Raw genomic sequence first — 18,837 nt, 5'->3', positions numbered from 1 at the left:
TGAACATGTTAAAATTTACACAAATCAATACACCAAAATCAATTATTTATTTTGTCGATTAGACTGTTTGGCTGCATATTTCACCTTTATTATAGAAAAAAAAACATATTTGATTCATGAACACATTAAAATTAAGAATTTAATTCGAAATTGGATATAAATTGGCAGTGTAATGATCATTACTTAATTTAAGTAAGAAGAGTGAATTAAGTAACAATACGTCCAAGAACGCACATTGACCATTTACCCACATTGAATGACTAACTCATTTCTGAGGCCATTAACTTAACCAGCTGATGTATACACAGCAATTGTTTGTTTACTTTAATCGTCGATTCTGATTCGCTTCCTCAAATCCATGAAGAATTATATTGTAAATTCTGTCACGTGCATCGCGAGCAAAAACAAAGTCTATATGATTGTAACTGGGTATTATCATGTAATGGACGTTTGGCAATTGTCTTGCAACAAGGTCAGTGTCCTAAAATTAAATATTCAAGTAAGCTTTTATTCTATGATTCATCAAGTAAATATTCCTCACCTCTTTTCTAAATATCAAGTCATATTGACCAACATATAGATAAACTGGTGACGTAATTTTATGTAATGGATAATCAGGCGGCACTTTTGCTCCATATAACTTTAAATTCTCTTCAGGTCCATAATCAAATGGTCGGAATCTACCTGAGATCATCGTTTGAGCATAATGTGTGACAACTTGTAGACTCGTACGTGGTGACAATGTTGGAAAGATTGTGCGATAAACGGCCTTGAAAGAAAACAAGAAGAATGAATGAGATATAATACAAGAATGAAGATTGACATCCATTTGACATTAAAAGTAAGAATAAAAACGTGTAAGGTGATTTGTCATTTACGATTGGGATTATTGAATATGTGGGCAGGGGCGGAATCAAGGTGATATTGAGTGTCTTGACAGGATTTTTCACAATTTTCATCCTCTTATGCCTTGGTTACGTCCCTGTACGTGGGCCAATGCAGAAATAATACTCACCGGATCTGTATGAGGCATAAATGGCATCATTGGATCTCCTCCCAAAACCAAATAGTTAAACAACTGACAAAACCTCAAAGGCAATCCTTTAGTACACAAAACATTGCTAGTTCTGGCTCCAAACTTATTTCCTGGCCCAAAATTAATATATGGAATTTTATTGAGCATTTTTGAAAACATCTAAAATATTAAAAATAGTTAAATTTGCATTTAATCACGTTCAGGACATAGAAACTAGAAACATTAGCATCTAGGAATTAAAACTTGTTTATTCTTACCAGATATAGAGGAGCAAACTGCTTCACGGGAAATCGTGGATTAGCAAAAGCACCAGCAGTTGACATTAAGTGTGACTGAATGATTTTGTCATTGTATTCTGGTCGCATTGATAAAAATATAAGATCCTGGGTTGTTGCTTGACTGTGACCGACATAATAGCACTTGTCACTTCCAGATAATTTCAATGTAAAATCAATCATTGCCGGTAGATCGTACACGCCCATTTCATGAAAACTGAACCTCCAATATTCAAGTGAATCAGTATTCAGCCATTTATGTGCTGTTGCATATTTACTTCCACGAACATTTCCAAGATACACGTCGTATCCTTTATCAGCTAAATAAAATCCAAGGGATATATTTGGTGTGTTTAGCCAATACAATGAATTTGAGAACGCTGAGTGCATCAAGAACACTGGCTTCTTCGGTCCCGTGTTAAATTTTGGCGGGATTCTATGAATTCTAAGAATATATCCGTCATCTGTTACAACCTCATGTGCTGTACACATATATCCACTATTTATAACAAAATCCACAACTTCATCATTTTTAAGATCACTTGATGATGTAAGGCTAAATGATGCACAAACTAAAATGACTAGGATGTAGTTCATCTTAGGTTAACGTCTCCAATTGTTAAGCTTCGACACCTGACTGAAATATTATCGAATGAGAATTTTTAGAAAACAAAACTTGTTTTTTTTTTTCATCATATCATCAAATTGCAAACTTGTTTTATTCTTTTCTACTCATTTGCAGAACGTGAATGTTTACATGTGCTGTGGTTATTGTCAAAATGCGAGATATCACGAGACTTTTTGGGATTCTTATTGTTGAAAAATTAATAATTGTCATTTGATTTTGTACAAAAAAATCGTTTTTGACTGTAGAAAGTAATCCGACCGGCACATATTGAAATGTTTCAATCACGGTGACGAGGCGGCAGTATACTTAGAACCAAGTGACAGCCTCTTGGAAAATTTGGTTTTTTTCGCCAAGTGGCTGCCCCTTGCTTCTAAGTATACTGTCTCCTCGTCGCTGTAATGGCATAATTTCAATATGTGCCGATCGGGTTAAGTGTTTTAGTTGAATCTAAAGTAAATTTATGTATAATTTTGGAAGAACTTTAAAAATTCACGGAAATTCCCAAAAAGTCATCAATATTTCTTGCATTTCTTCGACTTTCCACTTCTGCTGTATTCATCAGCTGATTGAACAATATATTTATAAAGTTTTTCACGCGCATCACGAGCAAATACATAATCAAGATGATTATATCCCGGTATAATATAGTATTTCTTATTTCGGAGCTTGACGGCAACAAGATCGGCGTCCTAAAATAAAATAAATCCTTAAAATATCAATTTTTATCTAATTTTATGAACCATTATACCTTTTTGCTGTACAAAGTATCAAATTGTCCTTCATAAATGTAAATTGGTGATGTAATCTTATGTAAAGGATATTCTGGTGGCTCTGCTGATCCATATATCTGCTTATTCTTTAAAGCTCCATAATCATATGGTCGAAATTTTCCGCTGAAAATTGTTTGAACCATGTGCGTTACCAGATGAACAGATGTGTGTGGTGATAATGCTGGTGCGATCGTACGGTAGATTTGCTGAATCATTCATTGAAAAATGTCAATAATTTATACGAGAATATTCAGAATTAGGAAAATAAATTGCTTTTTTTGGGAAACGGGTTTGATTCACCTTCCCGTTTGGTCAATGGCCGAGATAACTAAGTACCGAATCTAAGTTTTATTGCTGTTGCGGAGGACATGGTGAAAATAAATATTTAAATGCAAATTCATGTCCCTGACCATTTTTAACAACAAATTTAAGCTTATCATGCTAATTTGCATTTTAAGGAATATTATGAATATTTAATAAAGCGGTTGATTTGAAAATTCTGGATAGATTATTTCATAATTTAAGTTCTCTAAATTTGGCTTATATCCGACACCATGCCAGAATCATGCCAGCCTAGTGCAAAATTTTGGATCGATTAACTGACTTGTGCTATTTAGGCTCATTAAAATTCAATTTTCAAGGCAAAGTTATATCAACTTTTATGCAAATAAATCAAACCATTCTTACCGCATCCGTATTAGATTGAAAAACATTCTGGGGATTTCCACCCATCAACAAAAAGTGAACCATCTCACACATGTCCAAACGAATATTTTGTGTACAAAAAACATTGCTGATAGATGCTATGAATTGATTTGGCATTCTAAAATCTGCATACGGTAGATCTCTAGCTGCTGTTTTTGCAACTAACTGGAAAATGAAACGAAATCAAAAAAATACGAAATTTGAATATTATTGATGATATTTACCATGTATAGAGGTGCTAGCTGCTTTATTGCCGGTGGTGGATACGCAAAAGCGCCAGCTACTCCCATTAAATGACTTTGGGCAATTTTCTCATTATATTCAGGTCTTAAAGACAAAAATACAAGATCCGTTGTTGTAGCTTGACTGTGACCAATGTAAACACACTTGTCACTTCCAGATAGTTCCAATGTATAGTCAATCATTGCTGGTAGGTCATAGATTCCCATTTCATGATAGCCAAAATGCCAATACTTAATTGATTCTGGATCTAACCACTTGTGTGCTGATGAATATTTACTTCCACGTACATTACCCATAAATACTTCATATCCTTCATCAGCTAAGTAAAGTCCAAAAGCAACACCTGGCGTATTTACCCAATACATTGAGTTTGTAAATGCACAGTGCATTAAAAATACTGGAAGCTTGCATCCTTTATTAGTTCTAGGATAAATTCTATGCATTCTCAATATATATCCATCTTGTGTCACAACTTGATATGCTTTAGCTGAGTATCCTAGACTCTTTACATATCTCACGACTTCATCATCTCCAATTTGTTCGGAAAATATTAAATTAAATTTTAAACACAATAAAATGAATAAAATGATTTTCATTTTATTCAGTTAGAACGTCTCGCACTCTTGAAAGTTAATGCTCTACTGAGAATATTCTGTTTTCTGAAATGCAATATGACATTTAGAAGAAGTAAACAAATTTGGTTTTAAGATTCTAAACGAGTCCAGACAACAGATGGGTTATACAGTTTGATTCAAGGCATTGACACTTAAGATTGCCATATTTCTGTACCATGAGAGCATGCTCTTTGTCTGTTAGGGTTGCTCATTCTATACAAAGACATACTTTCATCCAGAACTATAGAATCTTTCATCCGACCAAAAAAATTAGGAAAAGAACCAAAGTGTCCATGCCTTGATTTGATTTAAATATTGTTTTTTTGCAATAAATTCCTTCTTTCAACTTTTTTTTGGGTTCCGGGACTTGATTTGGTTTCTTCTTCTCTAATTTGCATACATAATCCTTTCGGGAGAAAGATGAATGCCCCTGATAATGGTTGAATGCCTTATAAATATTTGAAAGTATTTCTATATCAACCTAATTAAAACTTGTCAATCTAGAACTTTATTTTGATATTCTATATATTCTAACATCTTTGTTGCATCATCGCATTCTCAAGAATTATGCAATATCGCCGATTCTCAGATTCTATTATTATCCTTTTAAACAAATGGTAAACAACTGCTTTTTGTGTCACTACACACTTTGGTGACAATCCACTAACGAAACCGCACATGGCATTTCCAAAAAATTGGCTTCACACGGGATACGCACAACTGTGGGTGCGTGTTAGACCACACCCTCGTCTTAATACGCCATAAATCGTCATAAATCGACAAATCTATCTGAAAAAAACCAAAAAAGATAAAAGAATGTGACAAAAATGACAAACTTTGTCATCTAACTTGTTATCTCCTAGATACTTACTTACTTCGTTGGTCGTACAGATCAACTGTGATCTACGGTCTCCCTAAGATGACTCTATCGCTGGCTAATGTTTGTCATTTGCCAATTACCAAATGCAATATTGTCTTTATCGACAGCATTCTTCCATGAGTTCTTTAGTCTACCATGAGCTCGTTTACCATTCACAAAGTCAGGTTATCTGCTAAATAGGCAATCCATAATAAAAAGTTTAAGAACTGGCAACTTTGATAGATTTTGAATGACTGACTCTTGAAGGATTATGAAATTAGGAAAAAAAATTAAAACCCAATTTAAAAGCGTTCTCATCGATATCCTCAAATGTATCTAAACTTTCTTTTTTTATCTTATTTTATTCTACTTCCTATAGCTTTTCACATTTTAATTTGTATTCTAGTTTGGATGTTTTTTGCAAATTCTTTTGTGTATTTTTGATATTTTGTAGAATGATAAATAGATATAATTAGGAAACTATATTTTATATGATGACTATTTGGCTATTACTGGAACATTTTTGAATGTGAAACAAACATATTTTGACTTTTTTTCGAGATAATATATGAAAATATATATCACTAGAGACTAGACACTGACAAGATAGCAACAAAATTATCGTTGCTAATTTGGACAGTTATAAAATAATTATTTGATCATTAAATTTTAGTTTAAAATTTAAAATTATTATTATTTGAGTCATCATAAAAGAAAATCCCCGACATTAAAAATTTGAAATTGAAAGCACGATTCAGGATCACATGATGTTTAAAATAATCAGGTTTGGTCACGTTCTTGAAAATCTGGATTCAAGTTCTGTGGGAAGAAGTTTTAATCAAGTTTTATGCAGTCTACTGTTGAAAGACATAATCTGAAAAGTGAAAGGATGTGAGCCGGTTAATTAATGAATTTATAAATATATTATTCTGGAATTTATAATCAATGAGTAAAAATAACAATGGGGGTCTAATGAATTGGGATTAATATAATGGTCTTTCAACGGTATGAGAATGCAGCAATAAGAAAAATAGATAGAGGAAAATCTACAATTTCTATATGGCACTTTGTCATATAATCGAGTTTTCTATACGGGAACTACTCTGATAGTTCAGGAGTAGGAGTTTGCAACCAGAAATCATAAGACGTGCATTCAAGCCCCAATCGGGATCCATTATTCCAAATTGTACGGTTTCTGCAAGATCAAGAGGAACAAATTTGGTTGATACTTTCTTATTTCCTTGGCTGGGGCGCACAAGGGCTCATTGCAGCGCTTAGATAATGTCTAAAGACAGTTCTATCCTTCAAAACCTTCGAATTCTCAGTTCGGAATATTAAGAACTTCAGCGTCCTATTCAACAAATCAAATCCAGGAAATATTCAATCATCCTCGCAATCTATTGCCATCCACAAAGTCTGCAGTTTTATGTGTTGTATTGACTTTGAAAACAACTGTTTAAATCAGTTTTTGAAAAAATATTCAAATTGATGATTCAATCTTATTTTTGGTCCAATAAAAACAAAAAATAGATGCAGAAAAACTTCATTTTTTGGTAAATAAATAAAACCTGAAAGTTTTTTCTGCATGGATACAAAATTCAACATTTATTTCCAACTTAATAATAATAATAAAAAATCCTAGAATTTTGTTTTTCAATATTTTTATTATCATTTTTTATGATGAACATATAACTTCAATTTATACTATAAAATTTGTCTAGTCATTAAAATCTTCTTCTGTTGATACATCTTTGATTAACTTCATTTTCATATTCTCTGTTGGCTTGCTCAAATGCTCGATGCATAACTTTATAAATCCTTTCCGGTGCATCTCTTGCAAATATGTAGTCAATATGATTATAACCATTCATTAGCATATAGTGGACATTCGGCAACTGTGATGCGAGAAGGTCAGCGTCCTAAATTTAAATAAATAAACATAAATTATAAGATTTATGTGATGAATAAGGAATAAGGATGCTTAATTGAAAACCTTGAGTTCGTTAACTTTTTCGATTCTTTTCTAATTTAAGACTGCATGGAACTAACTTGTTGACTTTTTTTTCTCCAAAACAGATTAGCATATAAAATTCAGATATAAATATAAAATCGTGATGATTCTTTCATTTCCTATATATAAATTTTGCTTTTTTAGAACTCATATAGGTTAACAACTCCATATGATTTGAATAATTTACTGTATTCCTGACTAGATTTTGAATTCTTGACGTTGACTCACCTTTTTAGAAAATACTCGATCATAATCACCAACATAAAGATAAATATCTGATGAAATATTATTCAATGGATAATCTGGTGGCTCTACAGCTCCATAAATTCTCAAATTTTCGGCTGGTCCATAATCGAATGGTCGGAATCTTCCACTAATTGCGGTTTGAACGAAGTGCAACATTTGTTGGACACCGGAACGACGTGAAAATGTTGGAACAATCGAACGATAGACGGCCTTAAATTGAATATGTAAAGAATTAGACAATGCTGTGATTTGGTTGGGTCAGAGGACATCTGAGCCTAGACTATTGCATGATATTGATATGGATGCTCTGTTTACATAGGTACTGGTATCTAGAGCTAGGTTGTAAAGCTCTAGCTCAGACACAGAATCCAAATCACTCTGAAAACCTAATTTTAAAACTTACCGGACTAATATTTGGCATGAAGATACTGTTTGGATCACCACCCAATGCGAAATAATGAGTAAGATGACAAAAAGCCAATGGAAAACTTGCTGTGCATGTTATTCTGTTTGTAACTGAAGCAAGTCTATTTCCTGGTCCGAAATTCACGTATGGAAGATGTGTTGCTATGTCCTTGATAAGCTGTAAGATGAAACAGAAGGAAAAATCGTTATTATTATGGATATTGTCGGAATTAATATTCAAATATTACAGGATAAGAAATAGCGAGCATCTTCGGGATCCTAGGCGGATTTGTGTAAGCTCCAATTGTTCCCAGCAAGTGACTTTGAATAATTTTCTTATTATATTCTGGTCTTGAAGACAGCAATGCCAATACTTCAGTTGTCGCTTGACTATGTCCTATGTAAAAGATCCGATCACTTCCAGACAGCCTTAATGAGTAGTCAACCATTGCAGAAATATCATATAAACCAATTTCATGATAGCTAAACTTCCAAAAGTCTGATGACTCTGTGTCGTATTTCTTATGATGTGTTGAGTATTTACTTCCACGTGAATTTCCCATAAACACTTCATATCCTGCGTCAGCAAAATAAAATGCAATGGATATGTTTGGCACATTCACATAATAAAATGAATTTGAGAATGCTGAGTGCTTTAAAAATATTGGAATTTTACATCCTCTGTTAAATCTTGGTGCTATTCTTTGTAATTTTAGGATATATCCATCTTCTGTCTCAACTTTATATGCCTCGGATTCATATCCATGTTGCTTAACCCATCTCACAACTTCATCATCTTTAACTCTTTTTGATGATAAAGTACTAAATTTTAAAAAAATAACAAAAATTATTAAGATGTAGTTCATCTTATCAATCACGTCTATCACTCTTAAAATTCAACGTTTGACTAAGTCTATTCAATCTGTTTCAGCGTGCATTTAGATTTTTTTTGGAAACGAAAATTTGGAATTTTGATAAGCTTTTTTTGCTGTACAGACAAGCTATTATAGACTGGTTCTATTTTTTTTACTACCTGTTGATTATATATTTTGTTTACGCATATTCAAATTTCTTATGTACAAGGATTTTTTTCAACGATTAACTAAATTTTAAAATTGGTTAATTTTATTGCCTTATCTGGTTGTAACTGGATAGCTGTTAAATGTTTACAGATATTTAATGATTTGTTTAACCAACTTTTTCAAATAAGGAAATTGAATGCAAAATAAGATCTAAAATGAGGGTTCAATAGAGTCAAGATCATGCCCCTGATCATCCTATCCTTGATAAGCCACTGCAAAAAAGCTGATATAGCCTTGCAAAATGTAAAATTATAGACAAGTTTACCTAAATCTGAATAAAACAACAAATTCACTAGAGCAACTCCATGTCGTCGTGTTAACGGCAAGATGCAATGTTACCCTGAGAATAATGCGACTTATTTCCTTGGATGCACGGGGGCCCATTGTCGCGTTTAGAGATCGTCAGTAGTCAGCTCTATCTTTCGATAACTTAAGTCAGTTTTGAATATTAAGGACTCTAGCGTTCTTATCAACACATCCGATTCAGGAACTTTTCAGTCTGTAATAATATGATAGAGACAGTATTGCATTTGGTATTTGCAATTGGAAGCCAGCTTGAGCCAGCAAGACTGAGGGAGGCCATGGATCTGGATGGCCAACGAAGTAAGTGATACTGTGATAGATGATTTAGGTCAAATTAAGTGACCAAAAATGCAATTTTCCACATTTGTCGCTCGGTAAAAGCATCAATGAATGTATAATATTTAAATAAGCTTGATTTTACAACTCCCGTCAACTAGAATATACTATAGACAACTTTTTTTGCTAGAATACGGAAGACAGATTTTAGATAAAAACGACTGTGATGACTCCTTTTTTGTAGAATTCTAATGACGTTCTTCTTTTGAAGGAGACATGCTGATTTAAATGTTGCAAATTACCTTGAAATTCATGATTTGCATTTTAAAAATTTAGTGTTTTTTGCTCAATATGGTTAATAAAATTTGAAAACATTTTGTTTTGTATATAATAGGGCTCAGGCGACATAATTCTGATTTAGTGACGGATTCATCTTGTATTATTCGAGTCATGTTCACGTATCACGCCAAAGCATCTGGATCATAAATTAAACTTTGAATCTACAGCTAAATAACTGAAATCAATATTTTTTGCTGTAAAAATTACATGCATAACACCTATAAAATTAAATTCATGTGTTCAAATGTTCACTCCAATATTGTCAAAATTGCACTTTTATTTCTGATTAAATATTCATAAATTAAAAATCGTCTATTTCATCATATATTGCAATATCATTTTGTACAAAAGTTCTCTCGCATTCTTTCCCAAAATCACATCAATGTGGTTAAAATCAGGTATAATTCTATAAGCTTGAAGATGAGGTAATTCTTGCGCCAATCTATCAATTCCTTTTTTGTCAGTCAAAATATCTTGTTCTCCATGATATAAATATGTTGGAACTGTGACGTTTGATAAAATATATTCCGGTGGTGTTGATGTGCCATAAATAATTTGATTTTGATCTTTGTAGTCGTATCGTTGGAATTTCCCGGTTTGATAGAGTTGATCGAAGTGCATTAACTGTTTTTTGCTGACCTTCGGCGACATAAGGTAGTTAAAGGCTTTGATAGCTTCCTGTGAATTTGCATAGAAATGTGCATTTTAAATTTTTTGTTGAATTTTTAATAATGTAATAAATCAAAATGTGAAGATTAAATTATAATTGGCAATTAGTCACATCTACTCACCAATGACAATTGCACTTCCTTCTTATTATGTCCTATAAACTTGCACGTGAATGATTTGTAAAGTTTGATTAATTTTTCTGGATTTTCTCCATTGCGCTCTGACAGTTTCTTGACCAATTGAAGAACTGGTGTGATATCGAATGTGTCTAGATATCTTGATAATAATTTCTGAAAATAAATTAGAAAATTTGCATAATTAGGCTGAAAAGAAAACCTTAAAATGATCTTGAGAACCGCTTTGATGATCTTGTGGCTGAGGCGAATTTGTCAGTTGAATTCGATAATTTATTGTGACATTGATATTGATTTTGACTTTGTAAATTTGCAAAAACACTGATCAAGGAAAATTTAAGAACTATTTCAATGATAAACCCGGCAAGCACATGCCGATAAAATGGCTAAAAATTTGCCCACAGACTAGTGAACATCTAACTAAAACCTGCTTCCAGATTAAATTTGATGAAATATGGCCTCTCTCAGAGACATGTCGGCTTGTCAGCTAATTTGTTTTCCTAAACGATACTTGAATAGCCCAAAGTGGTTTATCGATCCTCAATCCAACACCAGAGCGACATTACCCTGATTTGGTGCTGGATTCGGTTTAAATTCAGTAACATGCCAGAGTTACATTGATCTGATGCGATTGTTACTCACCGACACAACGGGAAATCCGCGGGAGTCTGCGGGAAAAAATCCGCGTGATTCTGCAGAAATCCGCGGATATTTGCAGGATTTTCCCGCGGGTTTCCCGTTGTGTCGGTGACAAACACCCATCTGATACCAGATTCACGTCGCCCTGGTGCCGGATTTTTGATCAATTAACCGACTTGTGCTATTCGGGTTCATCCAAGGTTCGTCCTTTACAGAAGCAACAATTCAGGATTTTTAATTAAAACAATTAAGTTCAGCCTGATTTTATAGTCGTAACCGGAAATTCGAATAAAATTATATTATAAATGCCGGCTATTATAAATGCTTTTTTTTTGGCTACATCAATTTTGCATAGCTTTCTGAATTAAATTAAAATAAAATTAATTATGCAAATAAAATTGACAAAAACTTCCAATTAATTTGATTTAGAAGACGATGGTTACAAGATGATGCCTCAATTTGAGAGTTCTTGAGACCGAGATTAAGACTTCCCGTATCAGTGTCGAGACAGAGACTGCAAGACAATTTTGAGACAAGAGCTACCCGAAATCTCGGTTTCGACGAATTTTTGAGACCAAGACCGAGACTACAAGGAATTTGTTTAAAGTTTCGTCTTGGTCTGGAATATTCGTTGAATTAGAAACTTCGAGAAGCCTAAGCCTCAAAGTTCAATCCCCCAATAATACTCACAAACAACATCCTATTCCAAAACGTAAAAGCAATTGAAGTCGATCCATCGATAAACACAGCCGGCGTCAAAAGATGCAATTGAGATATTAAATTATTATATTCAGGCCTTGATGCTAACAAAGCAACAGCAGTCGTACAACCTTGCGAATTACCAATGTAATTAACTTTCGATGAATTACTTTTGTCAATAGCAAATTCAATCATGGCTGGCAAGTCGTAAAGTCCAATTTCTTCCCATGAAAAATTCCAGAAATCTTTTGAGTTGTAAGGATGCTTAACATGTTCCTGACAATATTTTGATCCTCTCGCATTGCCCAAGAAGCAATCAAAGCCATGATCTGATAATAAATAAGGAAGAGCAACTTTTGGTCCAGTTGCAATATAATCAGCTGAATTTCTGAATAATCCATGCATTATAAAGACTGTTCCTTTATATTCGACATTCTTTTTTGGCTGAATTCGATGTACAGTCAGATAATATCCATCTTGTGTCTTGACCTGGTGTCTTTCACCTTTGTAGCCAGCCTGACTGATCAGTTTTGTAACTTCATCTGATTGTCGAAAAATGTTCGAGAAGAAATTCCTTGTATGGCAACTAAAAACGTTATTTGTACTTAAAAATTTCACTTTCATTTCTTTTTTTGCTTATTTTATTGACAAATAAATAAAAATGATTGAAAAAAAGTCAAAAACAAATAAAAACCTAAATATAAATTTCTCTGAGCACAAATGTGAGAAGATCAAGAAGCAATGTTTGAGCGTAAAAATGTAAAAATTTTGAGAATTACTTCCATTTCTCTCATCATATGTTTTACGAATGACCTTGTGATAAGTAACAAAAAAAAAAGAGTTTCAATGTGCCATAAAAAAATGTGAAAACGTGATCGAAAAAAGAGTTTATTGGCATTTTATTTAGTTTTCATTCATTCTTGTGCAGCTTGACATTCAAAAAGTTTATTCGTTTTGTTGCATAGACCTTATGATGTAGTTGAATACAATTTTACGAGAATGTAGTCCATAATTAAAATCACAGTGATTGTAGTTCCGTATTGTACGGTGTTTTTTTACATTCGGAAGTACTTCGGCGAGACGTGTGATGTCCTAATTGGGATTTTGAGAGGGAAATGAGAGGTTTTTATTAGGATTGTTTAATAGAAATTTAGGAAAAGTAAAATAATGAATTATTAACATTCTTATATTTAGCTTTAGGTCCTCAAAGGATAATCCCAGGCTATACCCTTATAGTAGGCATTAACAAGCCATATTCTAGGATAATCCTAATGTCCCCACGTCCCTTAAACACCGAAATTCTTTGGAACAAGAACAAGAACCAGTTTATAGATTCTCAGTCCAGACTGAAGGTCCTGAATAGCAGAAATCGATAAATCGATCAAAAATCCGATCACAAGTGTCAGCATGACTCTGACTTGACTTCAGATTTGGTGTAAATCTGACACCATGACAGAGCCACGCCGACATTATTCCGGATTTTGGATCGACTATTCTCCCTTGTACTACTCGGTGCAATAAGATTGTAACCCCCTCCTCTCTTCCTCCTAAGCATTACGTAATTCCCAAACCTTCCCAAAATCAACTTCACTTCCATAAAATTCAATAAATCAATTAAATACCTTTTCCGCCACAAGTGAATCGTCTTTTCCGCTATAAATGTAAATCGGTGCAATTACATTCTTCAGATTGTACTCAAGTGGAGATGATTGACGATAAATTACTTTGTTTAATGATTGATAATTGTACTGTTGAAATTTTCCGCTCTGAAATTAAGGAGTCACATTGAAAACGATTAGTAATCTGTTGCTGGGTAGAATGGAAGGGATGCTAACAATTATTTATGGGTTTAAATAGTTTAGAATATTAGAATAGTATGGAAAATTAAATGGTTACATGCTTAATGACTGATTGTAATTACTTAGTAACAAGATACCGAATTTTGACAGATCTGTAGTAAATCAGAGGTAAATGACACTCTATACCATTGACCTCTAATCAGATACTCATAAGCAAACTCAAGGTCATCTCCTTAAGTACAGCATGTGAAACATCAATCTCTAGTCGAACCCAAACACCAAAATTCCAACTAACATACTCACATGATATAACTGAAGAAAGTGATGTAACTGCTTTGTACTAACAGAATGTGCTAAATGCTTAATCAGTGTTGGCACGACTTTCGGATCATATTCAGTTCCATTACTATTGTAACCACACACCATTAAGAAAGCATTTGAACAAGCTCCAAAAAATAAAGAATTTTGTTGGCACAAAAGTCCGGCAATAAAGTCAACAAGTTTCATGATTTGGGTGGTCGATAGGAAGTCATATGCTTGATATCTCTCGACAAAACTGTTGAATTCACTGGACAAAAATCTTATGAATGGATTTGGAAGATTATTCATGAAAACAGCTGGCGCCAGTAAGTGTGCTTGAATTATTTTCGAATTATATTCAGGTCGAGTAGACAGCATGACCATCAACGATGTTGCACCTTGAGAATGTCCAACATAATATCCTTTTGATGTATTTGTGGTTTTCAACATGAAGTCAAACATAGCAGGCACATCATAATGTCCAATTTCATGAAATGAAAAGTTCCAATATTGTTTCGACTGCGAACTCAATGTTTTATGCCCCAAGCTATGATCGTTTCCTCTAGAATTTCCCAACCAACAATCATATCCATTGCTCGAGAGAAGAAATGCTTGTAAAATGAATGTAAAGATTGGTCAATGAAAACAAAAGGTGAACCCCAAATTGTTATAGACTTACGTAATGCTGTATTAGCTCCAGTCATGAGGTAATCAGCTGCAGTAGCAAATAAGCCGTGCATAAAAAATACTGGACCTAATGTTTCTTTTGGTTGTGAGCGACTTTTGGCTTTAATTCGATGGAGCTTGAGGCGATAGAAATCTTCTGTCTCGACTTCATAGGATGAACTTGAAAATCCAGCTGAGTTGATCAGGTCTTCCTGTAGATTTGGGGTGATTGTGTTGTTTAGGATTGAATTTTAGAGAATTTTAGATAATTAAATGATTTTAATTGAATTTGGAAGTGATTGATGTTGCTGGTAGCTCTTAAATGATGAATTGGGATTGTACATGCTCAATATGATCCGAGCATGACTCACGTCACTCGATAGCCAGCATTGCTAATCACCAGCCTCAAAGCTAATCAAAATCTCCTCAAAATTATTCAACTTAATATCAAAATAACCAAAAAACTTCCAAATTCTCACTTAATCATCACCAATCACTTCATACTCACAACATCATCTCTTTGCACTTTCCCATCGACAAACGACAAAAGTAAATAAATTTGAATAAATATAAAAACTTTAACACTCAATTTTTTCATTTCTGTCATATCGATGAGCTGAAGATGAACTGATGAATTCAGCTCAACTTACTCTCTGCAGTCGTCGACTATAAATGTATTCAAAAAAAATTTGGGCTTAATTCATGTTTAATTATTAGACTCATTATGCGCGATGATAATCTTTATTGCCTTTAGAGAATTTCGAAAAAAAAAAGTATTTTTTACTATTCGCTTTTGTAAGTTTATATGCTTTGTGATTGCTAAAATGAAATTAAATGCTGCTTAGTTCCACTTCATATAAAGAAATGTTTTGTGATCGGAGTAGTTTTTATGGGCTAACATTTACATGATGTTTTACATGGAGAGCAAATGAAGAGAAAGAATTGGTGAAAATTGAGAAATGAAGACATGAACATGCAATATTGATGAGTCATTCAAAATTTTTAAAGGGGGGCTGAAGTGGGTAAATATGGTTGGATAGATAAAACACTTCAAAAGTGGAAAAATGTTGATGGGGGAGAGACACAAGCTATACCGCTCTTGGATGGAATCCACAAGCCAAAATACGTCCTCTAGCTCCACAAGCAACATAGCTTAGGATTGTCAGCTTAACTTGTGAACAGAGAATTGGTACAAACTAGGTGACGCAGCCTGCAACAGAGTCAGATCCAAGGCTTTTTGTAGCAACCTAGGTTGTTAGTCGAAGCATTTTTTCATGCTCACTAAGGGATTGTCATAGGGATTGTCACTTTTGCCATGTTTTTATCACTTTTGTTACAGTTTTGTCACTAGTCATCTAAGTTTTCAGCCTTCCGCGTCATAGTTTCTGCATGAATCTAACAACTTCTTCTTGTTTTCTTTCAAACGCTTAAAACTTGTCACTTGTTTACTTTCAGTTTTTATTATCACATTATATCTACTCAATATGACAGTTTCTCTCTATTACAATTACACATCACATAAAAAATGATTCTAAGACAACAATTGAATAATTTCACACTTTACTCCTTCTTATATACCGAACACATTCGACACAAATCCAACAAAATCAAGTCCATCATTTGTCATTGCTCTGCTTATTTCATTGTATAATACTTCCTTTCCATTTCTACTTAACAATAAATCGTAATGATTAAAGTTTGGAATTAGTCTGTAGAATTTTACCACTGGTGCCAAAACGTTTCTCAGTCGTTCTACGTCCTAAAATAAAATTTTGAATGTTAGTATCGTGGAGTGCTCGAAGTCGATGTGTTTTAAGTTGAATTCGAGTCGACTTCGAGAAAAAAAGTCGACTTGAGTCAAATTCGGTTCTGATCAACTCAAGTCGACTCGACTTTGAGGTCTGGTATGGTGTTTATTATAGGTTGTTCACTAATGAAGTCAAACAGTTCGGATTTTTGAAGCAAAATGAAGATTTCCTTTCCAAAAAAGAAGGGGATGGGGTTAGGGCCGCCTAATTTACAAAGATCCGACTTGAATTTGATAATTTGGATAGTTACCAAGCACAAATCAAGTTCTTCGTAGTTTTGCTAGAACTGAATTCTAAACATGCCCGTTTTCAGGAGGAGGGTTGACAGGAACAACTAGATTTGAGCCTGATAACATCCAAAAGCATCAAACTCAAATCCAGATCTTTGTAGATTAGAAACTGTTGATTCATTAGTAAACAGCCACTGATAACATCTGTAACAGACAAAGAGAATGCTTTTATATAACAGAAAGCCACTTGGGTACCTAAAAGCGGTCTCTTTGCCTGTTAAAGTATCTCACAATTACTAACCAATCTAGAAACCATCAAATCCTCCTGAGCATGATAAATATAAACAGGAACTTGAACATTTGTAAGCACATATTCTCTCGCAATATTCCTTCCTTGAAAACTTTGAAACTTCCCTGACTGATAAATCTGCAAAAAATGCAAAAATTGTCGAACACTCGCAGTCGGTGACACAAAATTAGGAACATCCAGCAGAACTTTCGCGTCAATTTCCGTTTCCACTCGATTCCTTCCAAACAGAAATTCCCACAGTCTAACACAATACTTTAATCCACCCGGTATTGTATTCGCACAATAATTATCAACAACAAGCTTAGTAAAGTCAATCATCGATAGAAAATTATAGTTCCGTAAAATTTTAACCGACTCAATGTACTCATTTGCACCAAATGATAAAATCGGATGTGGATAATCCATGAAAGCAATTGGAGCAAGAAAATGTGCTTGAATAATTTTTTTGTTATAGCTTGGTCGCATTGATAATAAAGCCAAGAGTGCTGTTGCTCCTTGATTATGTCCCACGTAAAACAGCGCTGGTTTCTCTGTCAAAAAGAGAATGTAATTAATGAAGGCTGGTAAGTCCTGTTGTCCAATTTCATCGAAACTGAAGCGCCAAAATTCACGCGAAAGTGGATCGAGGACTTTGTGCTGCATTGAGAATTTACTTCCGCGTACATTTCCAAGAAATACGTGATAGCCTTGATTGGCAAGTTGATAAGCTAAGGCGATATTTGGTCCAGAAATTACAAAGTCGGCAGATGTGCCAAGGAAGCCATGAATCATCAACACTGGACCTCTCCTTTGTCGAGGCTGTTTTGGGAATATTCTATGCAATTTTAGGATATATCCATCATCAGTCTCAACTTTATGCAGCTCATTTTCATACCCGGCTAATGATATTAAATTAATCTGAATGTGATGAAATATTCAAATTAAAAAAATTCAGCGTGAAATTTTTATGAGCATTTTGCATAAACATACCACACTATCTTGACGACCAGTCATTAATCCAGATTGACAGTTTACAAGGTTTAAGGTCATTAAAATTATAAACAATTTCAACATTTTTTTATGGATATTGTTTTTATTTACTACTTTGCGGTTTGATGATGAATGAATCGAGTCCGATGAATATTCTAGAATAATATTTTAGCTGAAATTTTGGAAGTGATGCTTATCATTTGATTATTATTACCAAAATTTGGGTTAATTATGAGGAAATCCTAGGAAGGGGTCATAAGTAAATGAGGTCCATTATAAATTTGAATTTTCAAGCCAGGTGAGCACAAAGCGAAATGAAGCTTCTCGTGACACGTCTGAGTTTGGCATATCAATCATTTGTAGATAGTAAAACGTCACTTATGAACCACTGCTGTTGAGATTCAAATCGCTTTATATCAGTGGTGGATAGCCCTTTTAGTGTTACAGCACACCATATCAAATTTTGGCTGGAATCCACAAGGCAAAAGCAGACTTTGAGAGTCCAGATTCTAAAAGTACATTTGATTTTTGACTCCAAAAGGCCAAACTCCAGTGGAGGACCCCCCAGAGTCTGCCAACTTTGGGGAAAAGTCCGGACTCCAGTGGAGGACCTTCCACATTGGAGTCGTGTCAACTCTGGGGAAAAGGCGTTCTGGTGCTTCAAAAGCAGCATGGTGTAAGATGGTATTGAAGGAATGCCAGTTTGATGTCAAAACTGATAATTTGTACAAGCTTTGCGATTCGGCGAGCAACGGAGTCAAATGGATGGCATATTGCAGTAAGCTAGGCTTCAAGTCAGAGCATGGTTCCAATAAGTAAGTA

At 34.0% G+C, this 18,837-nt stretch overlaps 3 protein-coding genes across 3 annotated transcripts; all 3 read right to left on the bottom strand.

Annotated features, from left to right (window-relative positions):
* Positions 1 to 37: 37 nt before the first annotated feature.
* Positions 38 to 1,910, bottom strand: LOC139098716 (lipase 3-like). The gene is made up of 5 exons (XM_070650981.1): positions 1,280 to 1,910; positions 1,243 to 1,249; positions 1,016 to 1,195; positions 542 to 769; positions 38 to 481 (listed from the first exon to the last, which is right to left on the bottom strand). The coding sequence occupies exons 1-5, from the start codon at positions 1,906 to 1,908 to the stop codon at positions 320 to 322; spliced, it is 1,206 nt and encodes a 401-aa protein (XP_070507082.1). The 5' UTR covers positions 1,909 to 1,910; the 3' UTR covers positions 38 to 319.
* A 77-nt stretch (positions 1,911 to 1,987) lies between these two features.
* On the bottom strand, positions 1,988 to 8,682 carry LOC139098715 (uncharacterized). The gene is made up of 8 exons (XM_070650980.1): positions 8,041 to 8,682; positions 7,791 to 7,970; positions 7,370 to 7,597; positions 6,864 to 7,049; positions 3,639 to 4,247; positions 3,397 to 3,579; positions 2,688 to 2,915; positions 1,988 to 2,628 (listed from the first exon to the last, which is right to left on the bottom strand). Exons 1-8 carry the CDS (start codon positions 8,656 to 8,658, stop codon positions 2,452 to 2,454), a joined length of 2,409 nt encoding a protein of 802 aa, XP_070507081.1. The 5' UTR covers positions 8,659 to 8,682; the 3' UTR covers positions 1,988 to 2,451.
* Positions 8,683 to 10,059: 1,377 nt separating this feature from the next.
* LOC139098714 (uncharacterized) lies at positions 10,060 to 18,121 on the bottom strand. Its single transcript, XM_070650979.1, has 11 exons — positions 18,016 to 18,121; positions 17,038 to 17,943; positions 16,277 to 16,457; positions 15,207 to 15,325; positions 14,712 to 14,910; positions 14,036 to 14,643; positions 13,556 to 13,699; positions 12,884 to 13,025; positions 11,925 to 12,568; positions 10,584 to 10,751; positions 10,060 to 10,470 (listed from the first exon to the last, which is right to left on the bottom strand). The coding sequence occupies exons 1-11, from the start codon at positions 18,097 to 18,099 to the stop codon at positions 10,105 to 10,107; spliced, it is 3,561 nt and encodes a 1,186-aa protein (XP_070507080.1). The 5' UTR covers positions 18,100 to 18,121; the 3' UTR covers positions 10,060 to 10,104.
* Positions 18,122 to 18,837: the final 716 nt, after the last annotated feature.

This window comes from Chironomus tepperi, unplaced genomic scaffold (genome assembly GCF_022539635.2).
Source record: "Chironomus tepperi strain 1889 unplaced genomic scaffold, CSIRO-AGI_Ctep_v1 contig_451, whole genome shotgun sequence".
Classification (NCBI taxonomy): Eukaryota; Metazoa; Arthropoda; class Insecta; order Diptera; family Chironomidae; genus Chironomus; species Chironomus tepperi.
Note: the sequence above shows the minus strand (reverse complement) of the source record. Positions and strands in the feature narration are given on the sequence as shown.

Coding starts and splice junctions, on each gene's coding strand:
- LOC139098716 (XM_070650981.1), bottom strand. CDS start 1,908: ATGAACTACATCCTAGTCATTTTAGTTTGTGCATCATTTAGCCTTACA. Junction 770..1,015: donor TTATGCCTCATACAGATCCG/GTGAGTATTATT, acceptor TTTTCTTTCAAG/GCCGTTTATCGCACAATCTT. Junction 482..541: donor ACTTGATATTTAGAAAAGAG/GTGAGGAATATT, acceptor ATTTAATTTTAG/GACACTGACCTTGTTGCAAG.
- LOC139098715 (XM_070650980.1), bottom strand. CDS start 8,658: ATGAACTACATCTTAATAATTTTTGTTATTTTTTTAAAATTTAGTACT. Junction 7,050..7,369: donor ATCGAGTATTTTCTAAAAAG/GTGAGTCAACGT, acceptor ATTTAAATTTAG/GACGCTGACCTTCTCGCATC. Junction 4,248..6,863: donor AAAGATGTATCAACAGAAGA/AGATTTTAATGA, acceptor AATAAAATGAAA/ATCATTTTATTCATTTTATT.
- LOC139098714 (XM_070650979.1), bottom strand. CDS start 18,099: ATGTTGAAATTGTTTATAATTTTAATGACCTTAAACCTTGTAAACTGT. Junction 13,700..14,035: donor ACTTTCTTCAGTTATATCAT/GTGAGTATGTTA, acceptor CCTTAATTTCAG/AGCGGAAAATTTCAACAGTA. Junction 13,026..13,555: donor ATTCACTTGTGGCGGAAAAG/GTATTTAATTGA, acceptor AATCCCAATTAG/GACATCACACGTCTCGCCGA.